The sequence below is a fragment of the Seriola lalandi genome, unplaced genomic scaffold (genome assembly GCF_002814215.2).
Source record: "Seriola lalandi dorsalis isolate HSWRI2012SDOR001 ecotype SW California unplaced genomic scaffold, Sedor1 jcf7180002054553, whole genome shotgun sequence".
Lineage (NCBI taxonomy): Eukaryota > Metazoa > Chordata > Actinopteri > Carangiformes > Carangidae > Seriola > Seriola lalandi.
Genome location: NW_019525106.1, coordinates 929,081 through 955,839, shown reverse-complemented (window position 1 = coordinate 955,839; position 26,759 = coordinate 929,081). Strand labels below are relative to the sequence as shown.

Sequence of the window (26,759 nt, the reverse complement as noted above, 5' to 3'; positions counted from 1 at the left end):
ACAGGAAATAACAATTTAGACACATCAGTCAGAAAAAGGAGCAAAACGTCTGCAGACAGGCAGACAATGTAAACATAGACTGAAATTAGCTAGTAATTTTTCTTGACTCATTTCTGTGTGAGTGGCTGTAAATTTGCACATGAAAAATAACCTTGTGAACAGTCTTGACTTAATGCTCTCTACTCCCTGCACAACCCTCAACATGAGCGACATGACAAATTGCTCTCATGCTCACAGTGAGGCTGAATAAGTCACAGAGGGAAAACTGGAACGATGCACATCTTTGCTGGGAACAACGGCAGCCTGCCAGAGCGCTAAGTTTTTGTAGCTCAAGAAATCTGTCTTATTATCACTGTCCTTACATTGCCTGATACTTGGCAGGCAAAGCAAGGAGAGCGGCCAGACGGCTGCTGGCCTGAGACCCTTTAGTCAATTATCTTAGCTCTTACTTTGGCTACAGCTTTCCTTTTATACTTTGCCCTTTCACTTAGACAGATGTTGGTCTCAAGTCAAACTGGAAAATAATAATAATTCGGCCATCAAAGTCCAATTTATGTAATTAATGCATCACCGCTGTCATCAAATTATGTTAATGGCTCCTCAGCTGCTGGAAAGTTTATCTCTCGGAGAAGTGTTGGCACAGGCTGGCAATCACAAACACACAAACACACACACACACACATACACCCTCTCTTCCGCGCTCTGTCTCTTATTTTCACACATGCAAACACATACAAATCCATATCATCTGCTCAAGTACTGTGCAATATAACTAAAATATACACACAAATATTTTTTCCCATATTGGTATACAACATCACAACATGGCAATGTACACAAATCGCATATTAAATCATGAACTGTTGATAAATGTTACAAACTGTGCACATTACATAAGATAAAATGTGTCTATTTTTAAATTATTAATATGCATAGACGTATTCCTTTGGGCAGCTACAGATAAGGAGAAATAAGTGACTGATTCTGGGTTGTTGGTTTGACAGTACATTAAACTGAGGTGCAATAGTCCTTCTCTCTAACTGCTGGTGTGATGCAAACTGCCTTGTTGTGCATGTTTCCACAGTATCCCCTCACATTGGTAGCCTTGATGTGACTAGGTGAACTCACGAGCCAGCACTAAAGATCAACATGTCAGGTAGCTGCAGGGCACAATGAGTGCAGAATATATATGCATAAATAGGACTCTGGCTTAAGAGGTTTTATCAAGTGGCTCGTGGAGAACAGAAAAGTGTTCACAGCCATGAGGTATATCTTTGATGGCAAAGTTGTTCATGAAAACAATACCGCTCAGGGTGTCAGAGGAGAGAGAGGAAACACTGCAGCTTATTGGTTAACCTCTAACACAGAGTGTTTTGTCTTCCCTCTTTCATCCTGTACATTAGCATAAATTAGTTGACTTTGATTTGCAGTGTTAATAATATGAAAAGAACATTAATTGGACGTCAACATCGTTTCTAGAAAACATCTGAGACAGAAGAAGACTAACAGTCTAGAGCCAGGCTGGTGACTCTGTGACTGAGGCACAGAACTAATATAGTGACAGAAATTACTCTGAAAGCTGAAAAAGATTAGTTGTGTGTGTGTGTGTGTGTGTGTGTGTGTGTGTATGATAAATATAATTGGACAGTTTGCATGTTCTTCCTCTCAAATACAGTGAACAACACGAACACAGAGCCAGAGCGTGGAGTGAGAAAGTGTTCTGCTTTAAAAAAAAAAAAAAAAAAACAGAGCCTGCTTTCAAACAGACACACACACACACTCTCTGACATGGGAGGGCAGGTGATGAGACCAGAGCATGTGTGACCACAGCAGCAGAGTTTATGCAGCGAGGCAGAGCTGGTCTGTTACACACTGATGATGACACTAATAGAATGGCCAGCAGCCAGGAAGGGGAGCAAAGGAGTTGTAACCTAATGCCAGTACGGTGGCATCTGTGTGTCTGTGTAAACTACATTTCAGCAGAAGAGTCACATCTTGCCTGTAAAAATCATTTCAGCTCAAGAAATATATACTTATGTGCCACCATACTCTGGAGTCTCATGTTTCAGCTGTCTGTTATGGGACAGCCAGCATCTACAGTGTGGCTTTAACTCAGAGAATCAAATGCGCAGTTGAACAAGCTAATATCAAAAAAAAAAGCTAAGTGTATTAAAATGTATAGACACTAGGATGGAAATAACATTTAGAAGATGGTAAATGCTTATCTGATAGAATATATCATGCAGCAGGTCATTACTCACATGCAGACGTAAAGAAGCTGATAGTGTGAAAAATGAGAAGGGCAGAGAACATGTTGAAGGCCATCAGCTTCATTAAAAATCCTTGTGGACTCTGAGCGTGTGTGTGTGTCTGTGTGTGTGTGTGTGTGTGTGTATGTGTGTGATCCATGTGGGGAGGTCTGGAGGTCCTGTGTGGTGTGAAGAGGTTGAACAGCTCACCTCCCAGTGACACTCACCGATGAAGAGGATTGGAAAGGTGATGAAAAGGAGAAAGACATGTGGCACCACATTGAGCGCGTCTAGGAAACAGCCGTTGTTCAGAACCCCTCCGTCCACATTGTAGGCCACCGAGTTATTCTCGTTCCCACAGAACGCCAAGGACATGGTGGAACCGGGACTCTACAGGGAACCGGCCGGAGGAAGAGGGGGGAGGAGGAGGAGGACCAGAGAGACAGAGGAGAAACAGAGAGATTCAAAAGGGAGGCTCTCAGAGCATGTCGTCTTTTCAAAGTGAAGACTGATGGCTTCTTCAGCAGATCCCGGTAATTCCCAATGTGACCTCCTTCCTGCTCCCTCTCGAATCCAGCTTCCAAATATCGGATCCAGTGACTGAGAGGAGACAGAGGGAAGGAGGGGGAGGGAGAAGGGGGTCAGAGGCAGTCACAGTCCAGTGCTGCAGCAGCTCCCTCTCCTCTCCGGCAGGCTAAGCAGCTTCCCCAGCCACGCTGGTGAGAAACATCTGCATCCTTTCTGCTTGCAGTCTGCAGACATCCTCTATAACTGAAGCCTCACTTGCGCACAGCACAGCTCCACTGGAATGCGTTCACACATGCTCACACCGCACACACTCACACATGCTCTACAAACCAGAGCAGCGGCGGCATTCCGCAGTGCACCTGCTATTCCTGTCTCTTTGCAAACGAGAGCTCAGAGTCGACCTTAGAAGACGAGTGCAGAGTGTGCAGAGTGTGCAGGCGAGCTGGAGGACTGAGGAGCAGAGCCACTATAGGTAGGAGGGCGAGGTTGAGTGGGAACAGTGAATGATGATGAGAGAGAGAGAGAGAGAGAGAGAGTGAGGAGACAGAAGGGGGGTGCAGCTCCTGAATGAGCAGAGCGATCGTCATACAAAGGTACGTGTGAAGCATGAGCAAGCACTCTAATCTAAATCCCAACAGCACGTTTTCAGGAATTACATAACTCTACCCCCGTGTCATTTATTGCATTCGTTCACATTATAGCTAAAAGAAAGCAGAAAGAGCACAGTGGTGACTGAATAACTAGGCTGCACACATGAAAAATAGTGACATGAAATATTAATGAATTCCCGAGACGGATGAATTGTGCACCTGATCCAGCAGGGAGAGATCCCGCTGCAGCCAGTGGCAGCTGATGTGTACAGGGGGATCAGCTAAGACCCACATGGGAGCAGATTTGGATAATCCATGTAACAACAAGGACAGACTCGTGGTCTTTTCTTAGTGGTTAAAATGATTCATGGTTAATGTAATCCATGCCATGTTGACCTTCACATAACAACAGCAAGGAGAAAAGCTTAAATGTAATGAGCAGTTTACGTGTGTGTTGACACAGAATTGTCTGCTGCTTCACATGCATGCAAACTGGCTGTAGTACATTTAAGTAAGAGGAAAAACAGTAAAAGATAATGTATTTATCAGTTCTTAAGCTGTTTTTGTTGCAGCGCCATTGGCTGAATTGAGAACCGGACTCAAAAAAGCAATAAAAAGATGCTTGTGCTTCTGATAGGAACCAACCAGAAACAGACATTCAATTTGTTTTCCATTTAATGACTGACAGTTCCAAATGTCTGTTTGACTGCAGGTTTTTATTTTACATCAGACGTTCTTCTTCCCGTCTTAGCTCTCAACATTTTTTTTTCCAAACAATTACTGGAGATTCTTGCTACTTTTCCATTACAGCAAATCATAAAGTTGCCACAGGTATAAACAAACGTTAATTAAATAGTTGGATGCTTGAAGCTGTTGTGGAGCTTAACAGAACTGGAGCCTGATACTTCATGGAGAACAAGCAAACTTGCAGCAGAATAGACAGTGATGGCTTTTCAGTAAAACAAACACATAACTGGTCAGAAGGTCAGAAGCAATTAAATGCACGGGAAAGAGACAGTAGGCAAAGCTGAGGGTGAAAAACTTCCTGTTGTCTTTCATTTTAACACCCAAGATGAAGAGTTCACAGCAACGGCAGCTCTCACTTGCTCTCACATATCAGTCATCTTTTCACTGGGAAGACCATAATTAAGCCAGTGGACAGTTTGGGTGAACAGTGGATTTTAAAAGCTTTTGAAAGACTGTTATTTCCACAAGCAAATGGATTCTGCTAAAATGGCACAGCATAGCAGGAACTTAGCTGACATTCTGTCAGTTTGGGTCACCAATGACAAGATTGTTTATCTTCATCTTTATCTTTGAACAAACTGCCAGCATCAATGCCTCAACTAAAGACATGTATGTATCATGCAGTGATTGTATTATTATTCTATACAATAGCTGAGATAACTGGCTGGTTTGTAGTTCTGTGGTGCCCTACATCAGAGATGAACTCTTTTCCATCCCAGGATCGCCTGGGGAGAGCAGAGAAAAAAGAGAGAAAAAAGAGAAAAAAGAGAAAAAAGAGAGAGGCTGGCTGGAAGAGCAGCAGCCACTCACACAAACTTGAAAAAGAAAAAGATCATTTAAGCAACAGGAACTTCGGTGAATACAGCTACAGGGCACAGATGAGGAACAATGCTTTCCTAAAACCATTAAATACCATTAAATAGTGTGACATCATTTTGTCATACAACCACATATATAGCAGACTTAGCAGGGCAGAGTGCTTGTGCACATGTGGCTGAGATACTGCTATGATTTTTGTCTGTGGGAGTAAAGTGAGGGCAAGAGGTGAATGATGAATCATGCATTACTTTGTGGAAACTATGTGAATCTACCTTGCAAGACTCTTTCTCGCCTCTACAGAGCAGAGAAAGAGGACAGGGAGGTTACTTGTGCGGCAACCCATCTTTTATAAAACGTTCTCCATCTGGCTGTGAACATTTGTTACCATAATGTAACAGCCCTCCTGTGAAAACAGCACATCCAATATCTCACATTCTCCTATATTTTCCCTACAGAAAAGAGCCCAAAATGAATCCCAGTGATGTATGATACCATTACAGTACATACAGGGATTCCTTGACTAAATGTGACCTAAAATGAATTGCAAGCATCATTAGATATATACCTTTAATCTACAGCCAATTCAGCTGTGTAAAATTATGCATGCAAATGAAAGCATTTCTGCCCCCAGTGGATATATATATATATATATATATATATATATATATATATATATTATGTCTGTGTAATTAAGCAATACATCATGTCAAGAAAACAAGCACTGTTGTGCAGCAGTTCAAAGTGAAACTATTGATCAAAGTGAGTGACCAGGTGACAGAACCACCAGCACTTACCGGTTTATATCGTGAGATCATTGTGTTTCAGCTTCGTTTCCTTGACTCTTCAATATTGTCACATCCGTCGCTTGGATGTTAAAAAAGAAAGAAAGAAAGAAAGAAAAGGAGGAAAACTCCCAAACTGCTTCTCTCATGTGCTGAGAGTGCAGCCGACTTCTTCCCGTCCCACTCGTGTTCGACCATCCGACCGAAGGCGGTGGTTTACGGGTGGAGGCAGGGCGCTGTCCACGGTGCTGAACCCGGGTGTACCGAGGTGGAAAGAGGAGGAGGAGGAGGAGGAGGAGGAGGAGGAAGAGAAAGAATCGGGTTGGATCTTCCACCTGGAGGCCACCTTTGGTCTCTGACATTAACTGTGTGACCGGCGGGTTACAGTGCAAGGGGTGCTCAGCCGAACACACCGCAGCTTACAGGAGTCACGTATGCCATCATGTTGACTGCACGGAGCGGTTATGTAACAGCGAAGTGGGATGCTGCTCAGCAAAGCAACACACATGTAACATTACATGCTGATTGACCGGCATGTTCTGGTATGTTTTAGTATTTTTTTTTTACCTAAAATTTACTTTTACCACAATGGACTTTTGCAGGTTCTCTCATTATAACTCTGATTTAAACCTTGCAAATAATATCAATGTTTATTAAAGGCAGAATAATCAAAAGAGTGAGCGGTCTGTCACACAGTCGCTTGATATTAAAGGAGCACTATTGCCCCCTGTGGACATTTAATTACATATCTGTATGGCTCCCCATGGTTGCAATAAATCGATGGCCTTAACAGCAGCTAGGGAAGGTGAAGAAAACCATAAGTTAGTATGTGAAGCAGGGGAGTAACTTTGATTGCATAAATGCCATTGAAAAATCCCATTTAAATGGTTAAAATCGAAGCTAATGTTTACATTGTGTCAGTCATGGACATAATGTTTTAAAATTACATTAAAAATGATTTAGCCTCATTTGTACAAAGTAAAAAAGTAAAAAAAAAAAAATAAGGGCAGAAAGCTTATGAGTGGAAAAGTTCAGGTCTAAAGGGTTTAAGATAGACATAAATCAGGATTATGTAAAACAGCTGTCCATCCAAGTAGGGGCCAAACTGTCAAAGAGTAAATAAGGACTTCAAGACACAAATCTAGACCCGAACCTGTATCTTCTTCTGCAAATGCTACTTTGCATTGACGGTGTTGGCTGTTTGACTCACGATTTCTCTCACAGTGACCACTGCATCACTAACCTGCGAATGTACTGTTAAATGCATGAATGTACTGCAAAGCAGGGAATGCAGAAAATCAGTATACACAACATAGTACAATCTCTCAATTGTGTGGATGTGAGCAGCAGTCCTTTATTGGGCTTTGTAAGGCAGATTAGAGAGGTGTTATTGATTAGTTTGCCTGTTTTAACTAGCTCTTTATTGTTATACTGACAGATAAGTCACGTGTCTGAAGGAAGTATCAGCTTGGTCATGTGTATCTGAATGAGGTCAGCCATGTCCAGGCTTGACATAGGTGAAGAGGATTAGTGGAGATGACTAAATATTGACAGGAGATATTGACGGTGATAATGAACATCAACTGCAAGGTGTCACTATGTCGATACATGACACAAGACTGATTCTCAAAGAGTTAAGTAAAAACAAAAAGACCACCTTAAGACTTGGTGTACAGATGGGAATCAAGATAAAGAGGAAACAATTTTATTTTATTGTGATTGAAATGACAGCGAATCCTGAAGGAATCCCCAAGAAACCCTCTTCTCAATCAGTGTGGTTTTCTTGGCAGGCTGTCAATGAGACTAGAAGAACGTCCTACAGGAGAAGAGAGAGGAATCAATCAACAACAAGTAATTCTCTCAGATCGACTTTTAGCAATTATGGACTGGAACAAACTTCTTTTTTTTTTTTTTTTACCATGTTCGCATTAGTCACTGCACATTGAGCACAACAGACCAACACACATGCAGGTGGATTAAATGATAATAAGGGCTTAAACTGAACCCAGGATTTCTTTTCCTTTCCTTTTTTGAAATTTAAACTGCAAAACCCTATTCTTTGGCATTTTTAAATTTTATTTTATGTCAACCTCAAAAATCACCCTGATCAGAGTCTCAGAACATACGAATTTTTCCTGTAGCAGAGCAGAAATCCTCGCTACAGCACCACCCAGTGTTTATGTATGTCAGAACATGTAACAGTCCTGTGGAACAACATCAATCAGAACAACTGCTGAAGGCTGGCAGGAGTCCGAGGCTGCTTTTATGAGTGTCCATGACCTGACGCCATGAGACAATACCACACAGGTCATACATGAATGTATGTGTTTATATACGGCTCACTGGGTTAGGATTTGGCAGATATATGGTGGAATGGGTCACTGATCGCATTAGTTATAAATGTCTTCACTCAAATAGCATAGCTGTATCTCTGTAGAATGCATGCTACAGCAATAAACAAATATTGCCTTGAGGCACTTTTCAAAAGGGAAAAAAAAGAAAAAGTGCATACTGTACACGCTGTGTACACTCACTGTCACGCTAGCTTTTCGTGGAACTAGCCAAGCTGTGACAGTAACACATAAATCTGACGGGTGAGAGGAAACAGATACCAAAATACTCTACAGGTCTGCCTTCTTCTGATTGACAGGGAGACTGTCACATGTGCTCAGGAATGAAAATGGGGCCAAACAAAAACAAATGCCACAGCAAACATCCTCTCTGAGACGTGCAGTGAAGAAGAGGAAGTTTGAAGACTATGTCGATTACCAGGACGAGGGTGCGGTAGGAGGAGAGGGAGGGGCTAGTGCTGAAGAAGGTAGCCGTGTCTGTACAGTGTTGCACTGCCTTCAAACACCTTTCTGTTCACAGTGGGACTGACTGATGCTGACTTAGGGCTGCATACACGTGCACACACATAATTGTATTTAAATAAGAGCAAAGATGATAATGATTATATGTATTTAGACTAAAAAAATAAAGAAGAGGAATTCTTACACTTCATCTTCATAGTCTTTCGGAGGGGAAACAGCAACCACAACATCGATCCAGTCCTGAAGGTAAAAAAAAAAATGAATCCAATGAAAATATTATAATACGAATAGCTGCCTGTCTGCGTCTGCAAGTTAGACCATGACAACAACGACAAGCACAAACTGAATTGATGGATTGATAGGGGGTTTAAAGATACTCAATACAACTCCCTGCTGTTGTAGCTAAGGTAAATAACGTCTCTTTTTAAAAAAAAAATGGAGAATGGCATTTCATTGCGACACTAATCTGAGTCATACCCCTCCACTATTCCAGGCTCGAGCCAGAGAGTTTTGTCCCTCAGTCAATGTGGCATCAATCAGGATCTTCCCATTCACAGCCATAAGTTCATCCCCTGGTACGATGCCACCTGCAAACAGAGACATCAGAGACATTTCACTGCCAGTCTCTCTCTCTCTCTCTCTCTCACATTCACACACACACACACACACACACACACACAGACACACACACACAAGCTCCGGATGCTTGGATCTCTCAACTGACACAAGTAAAATTGTTGTCTCCTACAGTGATGCTGAGCTGTAATGGGGCAAAATGTCCAGACACACAGAAAAGTCATTAAGCAGGTAGGTATCACAGACTGGCATCCTGATATTGTGCCTAATGAAGCATCCTGTGTCCCTCCCTACATCTCACCATGGAGACAGTAATGATGGTGTAATAATAAAGTGGAAATAAAAGCACATTCTGTACACACAATAAAGATAATGATTTACTTGCTAGTCTCAAAGGAGGAAACATGCAGCAGATCTTATGTTTTCAACATAAAATGTATTTGCAGTCAAAACATGTCGCCTGAGATTTTGTTAAAGTGCCTAAAGACGAACATTGTATAATGAGATATACACTCAGTCGCCAATTTATTATTATACAGTCGGTGTACACTTAAATACAATGATACATGTTTTATGGGCTGTAGTGTCGTTGAACTGTATTGTGTTATACTGAGAAGTGTTTCCAATATTTTGTCTGAACTCACCGATATAAATGGGGGGAACAAAATATCAGAAAAGACTTGCTCTTAAACTAGCAATTAAGCAATTGTGATTAGCTTTGATAGATACAGTAGAGATTTGTTTACAGACAGCTACAAGAATATTATAATGTATTGGCATCAACACATACAGATGCACTCACTTATAACATTCATATTTAAATAAACAAAGAATTACACAGACACTAACAATAAAGGTACAAAACTGAAAACATACAGCACAAAGAATTCATTTTGAATGGAGGTTGGACTCGCTTAACTTAACATGAAGTTAAAGCATGAACTTTTAAAACCCAACTGACCGTGCTTATCTGCAGCACCACCCTCATACACAGAAGATATCACCAATTTTCCCAAAGGAGAGTCTGCCCCCCCCTCCAGAGCAAGGTCGAGCTGCCCAGCCTGCAGAACAATAACAAAAACATCAGCACCGTCCGTCGTGAGCCAGAAAATCTTACCTGATAAATGATGAGTGAGATTCTTCTCATCAATAAACTGAGTTATTTGAAGTGAATGCATTCGCTACCTTTTTGATTCTCAGCAGTCTCACATCTCGCCCGGCTATCTGGTCCGAGGAGAACTAATCAAAATGGGGGGGGGGGGTTGAAGAAAGAATAAACAGAGATGTCAACATAAAGGATGGGTTCCCACTCTTTGAATAGTAGAATGGTCAAGGTCAGTGATAAAATAACATACTTACAATACACCATGCATAGGCTATTTACAATGGATGACAGACTGTATAATAAACAGAGGACTAGTGCTACTGGGAATCTACATCAGTAAAGTTATATACATTTTCTTTGGAAACAAACTGGCAATCTGTCTTATTCACAGAGCAGTCATCTAATTTTGCCCCAGGAATTGGTAACATGTCTAAGTGTTTGATGACAAGACAGTTAACATACATAAGATGCTTTTGAGTTTTGTGCATCTTTTAGTGTTATAGTGATGCCAGTTTTAAGCCTGCCATGAAAATAAGTCAATAACACATTGTGGAACTATAGAAGCAGGACCTAAGAGCTGTTTGCTGTTCACCACTTTAATGATTCATATTTATTGCATTTTCTGCATTGCTGTGGTGTTAACAAGGCCAGGCATACAATACCATTGAGTAGGGATCAAAATCTTCCTCGTATTTCTGAAATTCCTGAAAGAGAACCAACATGCAGTTATTTGAAACTGATCAATACATCAATACGGAGTTAACAAACAGGACACAAAGAGGCAAACTAATTGCTTAGAACTCTCTACGAACATGAGCTGTGTAAAAAGTCACTGCATCAAATGCTGGTCAGATTTCCTTTGACAACCAGTTCTGTATTAGTTTTAATACCACACTGAATAAATGGAAACCATGGAGACACTCTGAGTCATTAATTCAAAAAGCACAGTGGCTTTTAAAGCCACCACCTTGATTTAATGACAAGGGTAATTCAGAGGAACACATGCATACACAGAAAATCATCCCTAATCAATCCTACCAAAGATGATGGCTATTTATTTTCATGGGAGGGGGGAAGGAAAGAGAAAAAAAGCTCTCAGAGAAAGGACATCACATTTATCCAGATATAATGACTCACAGAGCTATTTTTCTCACTGCAGAACAAACACTCATTAATCTAAGTCTTCATTTCCTGTTGTTCCACAGAAGCTCAAAATCGGACATAAAAAATGAACTCACATGGAATGTGTGATTGTATTTGTTATGGCTGGAGACAACAGCTGAAATCAGACGAAACAATTTATGTGATGTGGTGTTTGGAATAGTAGATAAATTTAATGAGACTGATGTTCTCTGTCTCAACTCAAGGTAAAGGTACATTAAAAAAAAGTCCTTTCTTTTACTAATGCATGCTGCACCAACCCATGTAGAGAGACAGATTACAACCTGGACCTCAGAGTCTTCTGAGCCTTTATGGGACCGTGCTTGATGTACAAATCATCTGTATATATTACAATGTGCTTCAAATCAATGAAAGTGCAGTCATGCATAACCTACACAACTGGACCTAAAGGCAGTAATGCAGCCTAGAGTGAGAGGACATAATGAAAAAATAGAGGAGCCATTACTGAGTCTCCAGTCAGCCATGAGGTAACATGATGAACAAGCGCAGACACAAAATGTGCAGAAAGAAGAACATGACAAAAGCATTCAGGAATAATAACAGAGTGAGAGAGGTTTTCATAGGGATTACTTGTCGTTTGGTGTTTGATTTAAAAGACGAGTTGAAAGGCACCATCCGTTTTAGCATTTCTGGAGGCTGAAACACAAGACAACAACTTTTAGTGGACGTGAAAATAAAGAATCCACTTCTATGCTCCACTTATTCGATCTATATCATGATTTTTAAAGGGTAACTTTGAAAAACAGGTTGAAAAACAGTGTTTTACCACCCTCTCTGGATGAAAGTCTTAGGTCTGTCTCACTTCTGACCACAAATGGTGACAGGTTTGGTCAGAAATGTGTGGTGCTACCCTTCACAACCATATCATACATCCTGGGGAATACTTCTACATCACTGCTGCTAGGTGAAAAGTTAAACCACTGGAAAATGAGTGCTATTCACACAGATTATTAACAACAACAAATTCAAAATGTGAAATAATAACATAGAATTATGTGTCTAGATTTATATTCCAATTCTGAGGTGAAGAGTTTTGATCAACAATACTTATCAGGGGGAATAGATTCATTTTTGGATTTTTGTTTTCTCCTGGGATTTGGTGACAATAGGCAAATTACAGAACACCACCAGCCTTATCCTTAAAGTTATTTGGTCTATTTGTTCTGCCTGATGAGGTGTGGTGACAGACAGAATTTCATGTTAATACTATACAACCACAGTCCTTGAAGAAATACTAGACAAAGTATAATTGCATTCACAAGCAATTTTCTTTGATGTCAATATTTTTAACTTGAAAACTGTATCGCAAAACATCAGTAGAATAGTTATATAGTGACAGCATTTTAGAGAAGGGTTGTTAACCAGCATGCTTACTTATGATCAAGGAACAACATGACTTAAAGCGCCCCCTCTTCAACTACCACAGTCATGGTGCCCCTCAGCAAAGCATTTTACCTCCAGTGGCTGATGGTAGAAGTGTGTGGCTGTGCTGTTCTGTTCTCATGTGTGAATGTGTGATTTTATTAATATTAGGGTTTCAGGACTAGAGGGTTGCTCTGTAGACTAGTACAATGAAAATGCAGTTTGACAAATAAACACTCTGCCAAGTTTCATTAGAGCTTATTGACGGGAAGAAGAATGGCTCCCCTGTGTGATCTAATAACCACAGACTGGGTTTCTGTGAAACAGCTGGTGAGTCTGGAGGACTCGCCAGGACTTGGAAAAGAGGCAGAAATGAATACATCAGTCAGATGATGGCATACTGTGTCAGATGTCTGAATGCTTTATGACCCTATTAAACTGAATCAAAGTTTTATGCGGGGAGTGGATGACTGTAAAGTGGTGTGTTTCATACCAGACCATCAGAACGGAGTGCAGGTCTGTGAGGATCTGGTCGGTGGGTCTGCGACTGAGGCAGCATAACAGGCTTAGACATGACAGGGGCTGTCTGACGCCTCTGGTTGGGAGGACTAGGAGCTAGTTGCTATTGGGGAAAGACCACGGTTCCAAGCAAAAACTGAGTATAGTGTATGGAAGTCATTTTATAAGACATGAAATGAAATTTATAAAGCTAATTTTTTTGGAAAAAAAAAAACAGGGTGTTTGCAAAACTTGACATACTATTGCTACAAAAAGAGACTCACCAAGGGCGTGCTTGAAGTGGAAATGTGACTGGCATGGGATGTATTTCTCATTACCTGAACAACAGTAAAATAAAAAGAATCTTTAGCCCCCAGGCCTGTGCAGCACACCGCAGGAATATTGCTGCAACACACACCAAGACTATAAGATGCGGCTTTCATCACAACTACAGAGCATGCAACACCCCACTCAGTCAAACAAGCCACACACCGACAAGCAAACATCAATATCAACTAACTGCCCCTCTGAATGCATTACCCTCAACTTCAAGAAAAATGGAAATCAATGAAAGGCCAATTCAGTCATGCTATTACAGTGTGTCACTCTGTCTTCATGCATAAAATATCCCAATACATAAAACAGACCATGCACATAAACCTATGTCGAATCCTGCAGCATTGACAATGCATTAATTCTGAGAGCTATCTACATATTTCTTTGAAACAGCTGATGCAACTTCTCTTCATAGATTGAAAAAAAAAAAAAAAAACAGTCCATCAATTGGACACTCGTAAACTAAAGCAATAACACAGCAAGGAAAAGCCAGTCTGACACATCACCCCTCTCACATGAGAATCTCTAACCTTTGGACTAGAGGGGTAGGACATTTCACTGGTGTTCGACGAGTAAATCCCTCCTCTCGGGAGATAACCACCTGCCTCCCACTCACTCCTGCGCTCAGGAGGACTGGGAGGGTGTTGGAGGTGATGGTGATGATGTTGGCGGTATCCGCTGAGAGTGCCTATCCGGTCTTCAGAGTGTTGTGGAGGTGGGGGCGGAGGGGGAGGTGGAGGTGGTGGAGGAGGAGGGGGCGGCGGTGGAGGAGGCCGTGGAGCAGGTTGAGGGGAAGATGGAGGCCACGACGACTGAGACGGAGGAGGGTAGTGGGAGGAAGGTGGATTAGGGAGATGGGTTTGGGCAGGGTGATGCTGAGGGTGAGGCTGTGGTTGAGGCCTACGTCCCTTGTTGGTCAAGGTAGATGGGGCGGAGGGATGTTTCCTAGCGTTGGGTGGAGACGGAGGTCGGCGCTGTGGCGACGCTCGGGAGAGAGGAGGAGAGTAGCTGGGAATGGTAGGGTTCAGCTTGGGCGAGGGTGGAGGGAGAGGCAAGGGAGGAGGAGGCTGGCTGGTACTGGGCTGGGTGGGGGCCAGTCTCTTCAGAGGGCCCCTCAGGCTCTGATCAACATCATCCAGGTTGATGTCATCCAGATCAGTGGTGGCCAAGTGGAGACCACCAGGGAAACGCTTCACCTTGGGCTCAGAGGCAGGAGAGCGCGGCGGGGAGAGCTTAAAGTTTCAGTGACATGAAAAATGTTTCACCTTGTGTTAATTATCCTTTTAACCTAATTAACAATTCATGCTTTTTACCCTCCTGTCCCTTCCTACTAATTTCACTTGCAGGAATAATCACTTATCTTTTTTTGTATAAGTGTGCAAAAAATGACAGCTACAAATGCACTCGCACCATTTTGAGCAGCTTCCCTATTGTTTCTCATGTCATGTAACTCATGTAACACAACATTCAAAGTGACATGACCTGTTACATTTTACTCCGTAACATCCTGTCTGAACCATAAATATTGAAAATGTGGGGAAAAGTCAACCAAGATCAACCATTTTTTCTAAATATTGTTGTAGACCTGCATCAATGCTGTTATCAGAGCCTTACTCATCTCCTTGTAACAGTAAAAAAATGACGTATTACAATTAAAATTTTTGTGGTAAGACAAAAACATCAGACATAAGCGATGTTTCGACAGAGTACGTCACACTCTGTACCTCTGGGGATTCGTTCTCCACACAGGAGATCTGCTCCAGCCGAGTCTGACAAAGACGCTCCACCCAGTGTTGCACTTTCTCAGACTCCTCTAGGTCCTCTCTCTCTGTCTCTGAAACCTGGTACAGAGGCATGGTAAGGCAGCATCAAGCTACATGCATCAGTCACTCAAACACTCGCTCACACACTCAGCTGTCACATAACCAAGACAGGTGGCAATTTAACTAAAGCCAAAGCTTGAAACATTGAAAGCAACGTTAACTTTTCTATATAGCGCATCAGAAATGCCAATCAATCCAAACCAATAGTTTAATCCACATCAAGTCCACTCTATAGCTCACTTGACTAAAAACCTCTTTTCATACCTCCTGAACCAGCCTATTGATCTTCAGTTGCTTCTCTCGTTCATACATCTCTTCTTTCTCCTTGGCCAGTTTCAGCTCAAACTCCATCTCCTTCTTGCTTTTTCTCTGCTCCTGCAGTGTGTCTGTGTTTGACACCTTCTTCTTTTTCTTCTTCTTCTCTCCTTTCTGAGGTGTCATCAGTTAGTCAATATAAATAGCAGGGGACAAAGAAATCTGCCACTGCAAACCACACACTTCTACCATGAATTGCACAAATAACTAGTGTCACCACACTGTGTACGGCTGTGAAAACCACAGTAAACAACTTAAAGTTTTATAAAGAAAAAAAGAAAGAAAACTCTGGTCTGAAATATATAACCACCTGTCACGATAAGAAACATTTAAAAACAAGACGAGAGTTATGCCAGACTTTCCTTTGTGCAACTCTAATACCACACTTAGCTCACACAGCTGACAGTACCTTGCGGATCGATGGCAGTTTCCCCTCATATCGATAAAACCAGCCAAATGCTGAGGATGGAGATGAACATAGGTCATTCTCACAAGTATGTTATATAAAAACCAAAGTTTAAACAACGTCTCATCAAACTCCAAACAGTGTGTCCATTTGAAAAAGCAAGACATTAAAGCCACAACACAGCATTCAAAGGGAAAAAATGACTCAGAGTGATCCATTTGGGCAAACTCTTCTTAAAAACCAAATGAACAAAACCAAAACCAAATTTTTGGCAGCGTTCATTATGAAGATAAAGTTATCTCCAATTGTTACATTTTTGGTTGTCAAAGGAAATCTAGCACTGGTCTGTGTGAACGCTGGTTTGCACACATCCCCCCACACGACAGCTGTGACAACGCACAGCTGAGCCTCCGGACTTACTTGTCTGTCCTCCTCTTCCTCCTCGTCTTCCGCTGTGAAGGAGCAGGCTTCAGCAGCTTAGAGGTGAGGCCATAACAAGCAGCACAGCACACGGCATTGACAGTAAGACAGCATGCAGGGAAAAGGAGGAAATAAGGTGAGATAAAGGAGAGAGATACTTCTAAAACTCCGTGGTTTTCAGAAGAAAAGTAAACAAATACATTCAAGAAGTGAATAGAAGATCCATGCATTTTAAGGAGAAGATTCACTCAGGTGTCCTTACGAGAGCTCTTGGCCTTTGGAGTCGGGGTCGTTTTTATATCAGGTGGGGCAGGCGATTTGCTCTTTGGAGTGCGGGGGCTCTTAGGGCTCTTGGGCCTGTCTTTGGTGCCCCAATCCTCCTCCCATTCTCTGTCCTGCTTCTTCTCCACAGCATCAATCCTACACAGGGCAACACAAGTAATGAGATATGTAAGATATATTATCAAAACAACACTGAATTTGCACTTTATAGACAATTAGCTGCATACTTCTCCATCTCCTTTTTATAGCGCTCTTCTTCATCTGCAGTTTTCTGAGAAATCTCCATCTTTCGCCTGTTAAACACAACATAGACACACAGGTTTCAACATAAAACTCCATCCACGCAGCATGCTCCAGAGCAGGGCTAAAAATACAGAATATATGACTTTAATCCAGTTTATGGCTGCTATTGAGAGCATCCACCCCCCAAAACATGATATGCATTCCCATTATTCATCCCAAGATATTGCTGGCATCAAAGCAATGAGAAAATCTAGTGTGTCCTCTGAAGTTATTAACGCCTGCGAAAAATGTGCAAAGCATTCACTAAAGTGAACAGGAATCTATATTATGATGTAGCTACAGAGCAGTTATGGGAAGGCCCTCAGGTTAGGTGGACAATCACAGCAGGTCATGTTTACTTTGCTTGTACCTGATTTATGTAGATGTATGCTCAGTTGCTGGGTAAATGATTGATGCCTCTGTTCAAAAGCAAGCAGGCCATTCTTTGCTCTGAATTTGAACTATTTGAATATTTGAATTAATTCATTGGAAACTCTAAATTTGGCACTGAATGAGAGGTGATGTATGAGGCTGGATACAAAGGAGGCTGACTCTAAAATGCACAGAGGGATTTCTGGAAAACATTTCGTAATGTCAGTCAACACCTTTGCTACTGGATGATTTGAGTTTCAGATTGGCCACAAATTGGTACAGTATTCCCCAAGCTGATTAATGGACCCAGTGCATATTTCTGAGTTCAAATCAAATTCAACTTTATCCGACAGCTCTGCAAAGACAGCACCACTCTCTGAATAATCGGAAAAACTCAGCCTTCCAGCTGTTGGTGACTAAAAAGCTTTTTGGTGTGTGGAATGGTTGTGTAGAAATGTATTAAAATGTCGGCATATTTCTCAGAACAAATAGTTGCTTCTAATCAGTAATGCCTATTTATAGGGAGTATTATACTTCCTGTTTTCTCAATTACTGTACTTCAGTTTAAAGATGAAAATGCAGTGGTTGGTTGGGCAGCCAGAGGGGAGGCTACTTAACTTGCAGAGCTACACAGCATTTACTGTATGAAATATCCACTGCAGTCGCTCATCAGTATCAGTATTATCATTACTTCTGACAACTAGAAAGGGGTGAACATCATCAACGTCTTCAACATCATCAACGTCATCAAAACAATGTCATTTCAATTTGGGTTGCGTCGATGCATTAAGTGATTTCCTCAAGAGTCAAAAATAAAAACAGGGTTATTAACTTGCAATCATTGTTTTTGGGGGCAGTAAACACAACATTGTCATATTATCACCTTTTAAAGTTGATATGGCAAACATGTTAGCAAACAGTCCAATATTCAATCTCCTTTAAACTCTCTTTTATTTTCCTATATTTTTCTCTTCAGCTGTTAAAATGCTCCACTATCAGCCAGACACTAACTTTGTCTGTGTGCTCTTCGGTCCAAGGTAAGAAGAGCACAGTGAGTTTGTACTATAACAGTGAGCTGAAAGCCGCTAAAACACTCCATAAAACCAAGGAAAACTGCAGGAATGAGGAATAATTATTTGTTAGTTTGTCACTATGAGCAAAAGTATATCACAGCATAAATGTTTTTTTGAACCATTGTTAGTATTAAAAAATGATCCGAGCAGCAACATAAATATGACTCCCTCTCAAGCTATGAGCTGTAATAACTATCACCTGAAGGTTGAGTGACAATATCTTTTTCAGGTGAATCAGATCAAAGTAGTGGATGAGTATGAATAGACAACAATCTGCCATTGCGATCAAGCTTATGTCTTTTTTGTGATTAAATTACAAGACAGGCTATACACTGTAACTCCCACACTCCATGCCACACACTGCAGGACAAGGTTATTTGTAAGAAGTTTTCAACTCTTCACTCACTGCCTCTCCTTCTCCTGCTGCTCTTTAATGATTTTGTTGGTCTCCAGTGCCACCCTTTTCTGATGCATCAGCTCTTGTCTCTCCAGCTCCCTGCGGGCCTCCACTGCCAGACGCTCCTCGTCTGTCATAAACAACTCACTGCCCTGAGAGAGTGACAACAGCCAGAAAAATAATCAGAGAAAGAAATCGAGTACAGCTGGGGTCCTCAAACTTTTTGGCTCTGTAAACCGACAGACAAGTCCAAACCAGTCTCCCGGACCAGGGAGAGAGAGGTGTGTGTTTGTCATGTAACATCTTTGAAGCTTAACTTACAGCCTGAGAACCCCTCATCGATAGCATGTGAACAATTTTTAGAATTACCATATATATGCAGAAACAAAAACCTACAAGATACATAGAAGTAGAAATACTTTACTGTATAGATTTGTAATCATTTATTGTTGCAAAAATAACTATATTGGAGGCATGAACGACAAATATTTCTTCAGGTACAGTTATTTTTGCTTAAATGTCACCTGTCACATAAAAATATTGGCTCATTTTGGAACACGGCCTTCAATTTCAATGATAGTGCATGTACTGGATGTGTCAAAATGAAGACACACACACACTTACACAAATAAATCCATCAGACAGTCACAAAAGAAAACAATAAATAAGATTGGACTTCTTGTCTCAGTTAAGCAGTCACTGTAAATAAGTCCTGAGGCATACAATCTGCCAAGTGACATGTCTGATGATAAATGTTGTTCCTGCAGACAGCCAGGTTGAGGAAACGCCTCGGTAATGGGATGTCTCCAAAACAAAACAGCACATTTATCTGTGTGATGCAGGAATGCGAAGCGAGTAAAGGCAGAAGTTTGTGTTCCCACAAACAACAGATGATCCCTTCACTGTTTTTTTTTCTGAGAGAAATACATTTCCTCATGCTCCCATTCACAAAATAGGAGGAACAATTCTAGACATTTTATATGCACCATTTTGTTGTGACATTACCACTGCGTCAGGATTATAACTTCAAAAGTCATTAAGATCTTTACTATGTATTTCTTTGTGATTTATCACATTTAATTGATTAAACACATTTTAAATTTCCCAGAAACTTGAGGATCTGTGGGAAACACTCTGCATGTAAGAAAATAACAGCAACATGTGCCACCTAATCCAGGGTTATTCATTTTAAAGGTTTGAGGGTCTCATGTGCAGATGTAGGTATATGTATCCCAAACTCATATGCTGTGTCTTCAAATGTATTTAACAGTACTCACAAGAGTTTACAGCAAAAAAAACCCCACAAGACTTATGTGAGGTGAGGTGCAGAAGAAAACATAGTGTTGAATACTATTATTATTAGACATAATGCAGTTGATGTACTTACAGCTCCTGTCAGAACAGTAATAGTCAGACTCCTGCTGCTCTTCAGGACTTTCACAGCCTGGGAATATAATAACAAAAGATTTCAAGTAATGCAATTAATTTTTAAGATTATAAAGGTTAAGGGGAATATGTTAACACTGTATGTGTATTCATCAGGGTGTGAAATCATCACTGGCATATACCAGTAAATATTAAAAGCTCTGTTTTCTCAGCCACTTTGGTAAATAACCAAATGTCCTGGTTTTTTTTTTTCCTATCTCAAAAACATTTTGGCTGGTTAAACACTAATTTGGCTGTGGCTCTTCAGCTCAGTGAGTAAAGCACAGAACAAAGCCAGTGAAGAGGGGTTTAACTTCCACTGGCATGATGAGTATCGTAACAACAGATGCCTTCATGTAGCTGAAGTGCTTTGGATAAAAGGACAAAATGGACAAAATCTACGTAATAAAATGACTGATAAGATTTGAACTCATCATAAATCATCGTAAGTGGATAAATAATTAAATGAAGCAAAATTCACCTCTTTGTGGTCCACATTGGTGAAATCCACCCCGTTCACCTCCACGATCTGGTCTCCAATCTACATTTTGATATGATATGAGACATAGATATAGTTCACAGCAGGCAGGAAAATGAGTGTCAACATTTCACAGAGGTCATAGAGATCACCTGAAGTCCAACTTCTGCAGACAGGGAGCCTGGCTTGACATTACTGATGTAGATGCCAGGTTTCTGGGTGGGACCACTGGATATGCTGATGCCCATACCCTTCGTTCCCACAAGACTGAGGAAAACTTTCTTCTCCTTGATCTCCTTCCCTCCGATCGATGCTAAGCCTGCAATGCTGTTTTTTTTCTCCTGGGAGGTAAAAAGAGAAAGAATAAAAGAAAGAAAAAGTCAATATGCTGTCTGCTGGTGTGATACAACTTTTGAAACAAACAAATGCCATGAAAAAGACAAAAACAAACTCTGTTTCTTACCCCCGACTCAGACACAAACTGGTCAACAAACTGCCACTTCAGGGGCTCATCTGATGAGCTGGAGAAATGTGAAACGTAAAACAGAACGCAATACAGCAAAATGTCACTTAACAATGCTACTTTACCATGTTAACTATATTACCTTTTCACTGGGATCATCCCCACATCTGCAAATATGGAAAAAAAAAAAATCAAATCAAATGAAAGATGCCATTGATGTTGAACAATATTCAATTGAATGCACATCAGTGATGCTGCTGTGGTTGGAAAATGAATTTGCGCTTGACGTACGCCTGACTTTGAGTGACACAATCTTTTTCGTCTTGATGAGACTGATGACTTCCTCGTGGATGCATGAGGAGATGGAGTATCCGTTGATACGCACGATCTCATCACCAACCTATAAATCACCACAAGATTGAATATCAAGAATGACACATTCACTTTCAATCTATCGAGTCATTTTACAGATGAAGTTATTGCTTCTCTTGTAATGTACTTCTCTGTCAACTGAATAAACCAGCCACTATGTGATCTATTCATCTGCATGGTCTATTTACATTTTTAATGTTTTAGCCATCTGGGTGATGCTCTCAGCTAAAGTGACTTACAATCCCCCAACAAGAGCAAAACTGCCATATTCTCTACTGACTGTTTCTCTGATTTATGTCCAGATGTTATACGAGACCATCCTCGCCCAAGATGTCATTCTGAAGCTTTGTCACAATACAGTGACTCTGATCTGTATTAAAGCATCTATATAAACAAATGGTTATTGACTTTTCTTTCTTGACAAGACCAGTGCGTTTTAATTAAGTTCCATCTAGGTGAATCTGGTTCAACATTCATTGACAAACATTCAGTCCCTGTGAGAGTTTAACAAACATGGTGCTTCACCCCACCTAGTGGATGCTGGTATTATGACACTGACACTGAGACAGAGGCCACGGAAAATGAAAACAATTTGATTGACTCAATAGACAAAATTAAATTATACTATACGACTATAATGACTACAAAATAATTGTTTTACATACATATAGCTCTTTATATGGTACTTTAGCTAAAATGAGAATTTAGTGTTTCAGAACTATAAAGGACATTTAGTGGTATAAAATGAAAATAAAAAATATATATCACGGTTGGCTCATAGAAATGTACCTGAAGGCCGACATTACCAGCCTGACCGTCTTTGACAATCTGTGATATGTAGAGCCCACAGCCAAACTCCAGACCTCCTCGGACACTCAGACCCAGTCCATCACGATGTGTCCGATCCAAACGCACCTCTTTGAGCTTCCTGCTCATTCAGGAGACAATACAGGATGTATGAGCCACATAACATTTTGAAACGGAGAAGGTGGATGGTTTCATTATGAAAACCAAAACAATACAATGCCATGCTATACTCACCGTGACCTCTTGGGGGTGAGCAGGTCGTACTCCACCTGGTGTTTGAGGGGGATGAGAGGTCGGATGGCGTCAAACAGGGGCAAGCGCTTTGGTTCATTGATTACCAGCTTCAGGTCCCCCACCAGCACTGGCAAATCCATCGACCTGAGAGACGGGTTTCAGGCAATAAATGATGCACATTTCTAACTGACAATAGTTACATTCAAACAGAATTGAATAGGGACAATATAAAAGAATTTGATACAAACACATAGGAAAGTTGTGAAACCCCTGTAAATTTTTTTACTAAATTGATTTATTTGTTTACTATTATTTTATCTTTTTTTTCTTGAAATGAACTGACTATTATAATAATTTCCTCTGACCAAGAGCAGCTGTTTCAGAGGCTTCTCTAACCTGACAAGAATATAATTCTGGAGATAACATTCAATACTTGCTTTGTTTTTCGCATGAACATAGCCAGGCTTTATAATGAATGGTCACAATTAGAGATACTGAATGACACTTTACTTTTTACACGTAAAAGTACATGTAATCGTAATGGCCAGCAGAGGATCTCATGAGCCAAAATATCATTCAAGTCCTCCTCTAATCTTTCTCTTCTAATTCAAATATATAGCAATTAACTATAATTTCTCAATGGTGATGGACTGTAGAATCCAGTCTTCTATCTTTTACAATTCAAAGAAAGACAAAAGGCAATTAGAACAGCAATTAAAGCAGCAAAGTAAAAGCTACTGTATAAAATTTGTCCTCCCAGCCTTCTCGATGAATTATTAATAGGTGCCATTTCAGCTCTGTTTGGAGGATGAACATAAAAAGAGCTTTTGTGAATAACTGGCCAGGCTTGTCGAAGCACAGTGGAAACTGATCAGAGGCTTAACCAATGGGGCCACAGGGCTCTGCCTCAGTACGAAGATTAATTGAAACCTAGACCACTAGCCCCCCGCCCCCCAAGGCTTCTGAGACCAGGCTGTTATCAGAAACCATGATGAAGAACACAGGTGCATGTGCATCAGAGCTGACTAAGGCAGGATTAACAGCTATTGATAATTAAACATGAAAAAGTTAGAGATAAGTTCATGGAAGTCAGAAAAGGCATTTGGACATCATTTCACCTGCAGCTAACATAAGACAAGAAGGAATTCCTCCAACACTTGAGGCAAATGAGAGCAAATGAAGCCTTTCATTGTAGATCTCACTGTTCTTTATATTTGTATATGCAGAAACATTATATTACTGGTTAAAAGAGGCCATTATTTAACAACACAGCCTATCCAATAACTATCCACAGTTTATTCATATAGAAATATAGAGGTGTGAATTTACAAATGTAAAACAAATAAGAAAATGCAACCTGCTCACATACACACTGAGTGGTGATGGATGCTACTCACTGGTGATACATGCGGAGGACATCATACAGGTAATCCTTCTCTGCTTCATTTTCAATCAGCAACTCCACCTGCAGGACAGGACAAACATCTGGTGCCATCCTTCTACACTGCTGAATCAGAGGAAACGTCAGCCCACTGACACACACTGTACCTCTGTCTTGTGGTCCTGTCAACACTGCAGGGGGCAAGCCGTCGGTCTGTGTGTGTGTGTCTGTGTGTATGTGTGTGTGTGTGTGTGTGTGTGTCTGTCTGTGTGTGTGTCTGTGTCTGTGTGTGTGTAGGAGTCATACAAACCTGATGGCAGCTCAGCTGCAGCAGGATAGTTTTGAGGAAACGCCTCGGCCAATCACTGATGTAACACATTTCCGTCTTACTGACTAAATCTGTCCCAAGTTAAGCTGTAAGCTTCGCCCCTAACCTGAGTGGCTTGTTTCTTTATTAGAGTGAAAAGTTAAGATAAAACCAGGCTTTAGGATGGTGTGGCTCCTTGGAGTAAAGCAGGTGTAATGGGCTGTCCTTCCCTAACTATCAAACTACTGGGAGGGAATAATGGCAGAACAGCTGAGGAGAAGCAGCAGTGGGAAGGTCAGCAGTGTCATCTTACATCTCAGACACAAACAGAGGTGAGCATTCACACCCAACTCTCTCTCTCGCTCTCTCACACACACACACACACACACACACACACACACACACACACACACACACACACACACACACATCATTATCATCATCATCATCAAACAGTGTGAATGCATAGAGAGCAAAAACACACGTACACATGCACATTAAGACACTTCTGTAGTCTAATAAACTACACTCCATGGTCCCCTACTGTGAGGTCATTGCGAAGTTGTGTGGTGACATGACATTTATGACTGTCATAAATTTCAGTGAAACACAGCCAATGCCAGCCACTCCTGCAGCCTGAACTACATGCAGACTTTGGCACCATAAATCCAATAAGATAAGAGCTCACTGGCCAGTGAAATACCAATTCTTAAAAGCACTGTCGGGTTTAGAGATTTGGACTGTTTTCACAAAATGAGATCCTAATGTGACTTTGTCCTATTATAATTTACACAGATTGCAGTGCATACTTAAACCTCCAGAAATCAAAATCAACCTTTAATTGAAAATTTTACAGTGAAGAAACACAATAATTCAGTTCTTCAGTTTGAATTAGGACAGATAAACTGACACACACATTCAACCAAACAACTAAACAGAGATTCAGTGACTATGATAATGTCCCCAAACAGAAACAAAGCTTGATTGTGCTCCCATCAGCCTCTAATTAAACCCATAAATTGTCCCATGTCTTCCGCTCAGCTGCTCGTCTCTGACATGGACTACATTATCTAATACTACGATGCCCTTTATGAAGAGCCAACAATATGCGACCCTGCCTGCCTGTGTGCAGCACAGATGGCTGTTGGTGATCCCTACATGCTCTGGGGCTGAAAACACCCTGAACATATCATGTTCCCTTTCTCTGTTATCTTTTACTCATAATTATCTTTACAGGGCTTTACCTATTGCTGTAATGTGCCAGCTTCAGCCAGGAAATACAGTATAATTTGAGTTTAATTCATGGAACTATACATCATGGATCCACATAACATTTATTTAATCATGTTATTGTTACTGGCCATGGTGGCCTCAGCTGGATATTTACATGTGCAAGAAAAGGTATCAGCCACTTTACAAAAACAGGCAGCATGTCATAGAATATAACTACTATGAAAACACTGGTTACTTACTTTTAAGCCTTAAAGGAAACAAGGAAGATTCACTGTAGCTCAGATTATACTTAAAAAAACGTGTGCTAGTAAATACCATCTAGCAGAAAGTAGGTACTATCTAGCAGAACAGTTGTGTGAATATTTCTCTTTAAACAGCTAAAAGAAAAGCAGTTGTTTCAGTCGAATGGGAAGCTATTAATCTGTTAGCAAATCTAATAGCTCTGTCTATATTTCTCTAATTGACTTTATAGTAAGTAATACACTAGTGATGAATGAGATTTTAATCCAAAGGCTATCACCATATAAATTCTAAATTATATATTTGATTTATTAACATCAATTCTAATTCACTTTAAAATATGATATTCTTTTAAAACTAATTCTTGAATAATCTTTAGTTGCTGTTTCTTTTTGTAAGGCCTGTGTCTGCGCAACATCCCACCGGGAGAGACACCTGAGCCAGTTAAGTGACAACCAGGTAGACAAACAGTTTTTTAAAAGAGCTATTTAATCAGTGTCCGAGGAGAAAAATGTCGGTATCTTACCTTGTGCCTAAATTCCCGAGCAACTTTTCGCTCCATTGTTGAGAGAGAAAAAAACCGCAAACGGGCAAACGCTAACTCACTGTCGATGAAGTTTGTCAGGATTGGACCTGGACCGGGGCTTGTCGTGTCAAGCTAAACGTTGTTAGTTTCCGGTTAAGATTTTCATAGTAAAACAAGGAGGGAAACTGTTTTGGTAATGAATATGGCCATGATTAACATAAAAAAAAACAAAAAACAAAACAAACAAAAAAAACATGTGACCTGACTCTAAAGTATACAACTTATGTACACTTCACGTTCTCTAGTCTAATTCTTACTTCAATTTAGCCCTTTATT

General features: G+C 40.7%; 3 protein-coding genes across 5 annotated transcripts in view; all 3 read right to left on the bottom strand.

The window, feature by feature from the left end:
* Positions 1-6,094, bottom strand: part of abcc8 (ATP-binding cassette, sub-family C (CFTR/MRP), member 8) — a 53,224-nt gene extending 47,130 nt beyond the window's left edge. Inside the window, exons 1-2 of one of the 2 annotated variants that reach the window (XR_002761248.2) lie at positions 5,728-6,094; positions 2,477-2,639 (exon numbers count right to left, since the gene is read on the bottom strand). Coding sequence is in view for 1 of the 2 variants with exons in the window: in XM_023415414.2 (XP_023271182.1) it covers positions 2,477-2,639; positions 5,728-5,748 (184 nt within the window). In the remaining variant the exon portion in view is untranslated. The remainder of the gene's footprint in view (positions 1-2,476; positions 2,640-5,727) is intronic. The other variant, XM_023415414.2, reaches the window with a different exon arrangement.
* Positions 6,095-7,404: 1,310 nt separating this feature from the next.
* On the bottom strand, positions 7,405-14,009 carry LOC147818609 (harmonin-like). 2 transcript variants are annotated; one of them, XM_087176412.1, is made up of 9 exons: positions 13,536-14,009; positions 13,247-13,375; positions 11,962-12,027; positions 10,872-10,913; positions 10,290-10,343; positions 10,066-10,165; positions 9,006-9,115; positions 8,713-8,768; positions 7,405-7,531 (listed from the first exon to the last, which is right to left on the bottom strand). In XM_087176412.1, the coding sequence occupies exons 1-9, from the start codon at positions 13,755-13,757 to the stop codon at positions 7,519-7,521; spliced, it is 792 nt and encodes a 263-aa protein (XP_087032538.1). In that variant the 5' UTR covers positions 13,758-14,009; the 3' UTR covers positions 7,405-7,518. The 2 variants fall into 2 exon arrangements, with proteins under 2 accessions (XP_087032538.1, XP_087032539.1); XM_087176413.1 differs by lacking the exon at positions 13,536-14,009 and having other exon boundaries at positions 13,247-13,462.
* A 203-nt stretch (positions 14,010-14,212) lies between these two features.
* On the bottom strand, positions 14,213-26,559 carry LOC111661758 (Usher syndrome 1C). Its single transcript, XM_087176414.1, is given in 18 exon segments — positions 14,213-14,336; positions 14,339-14,819; positions 15,312-15,428; positions 15,675-15,839; positions 16,135-16,184; positions 16,814-16,971; positions 17,061-17,126; positions 18,967-19,109; positions 20,345-20,401; positions 20,864-20,923; positions 21,013-21,201; positions 21,324-21,381; positions 21,466-21,490; positions 21,615-21,723; positions 22,485-22,623; positions 22,737-22,880; positions 24,134-24,201; positions 26,424-26,559. Coding segments are annotated over 18 exon segments (2,115 nt in total). The 5' UTR covers positions 26,460-26,559; the 3' UTR covers positions 14,213-14,286.
* Between the last annotated feature and the right edge of the window lie 200 nt (positions 26,560-26,759).

What these genes read in the sequence shown, in the direction of transcription:
- LOC147818609 (XM_087176412.1), bottom strand. Translation starts at nt 13,757, where the DNA reads ATGTTTGCTTGTCGGTGTGTGGCTTGTTTGACTGAGTGGGGTGTTGCA. An exon ending in CCACTTCAAGCACGCCCTTG is followed by an intron (nt 13,376 to 13,535) that starts GTGAGTCTCTTT and finishes TTTCCCCAATAG; the next exon opens with CAACTAGCTCCTAGTCCTCC. An exon ending in ATTTTGATCCCTACTCAATG is followed by an intron (nt 10,344 to 10,871) that starts GTATTGTATGCC and finishes CATTTTGATTAG; the next exon opens with TTCTCCTCGGACCAGATAGC.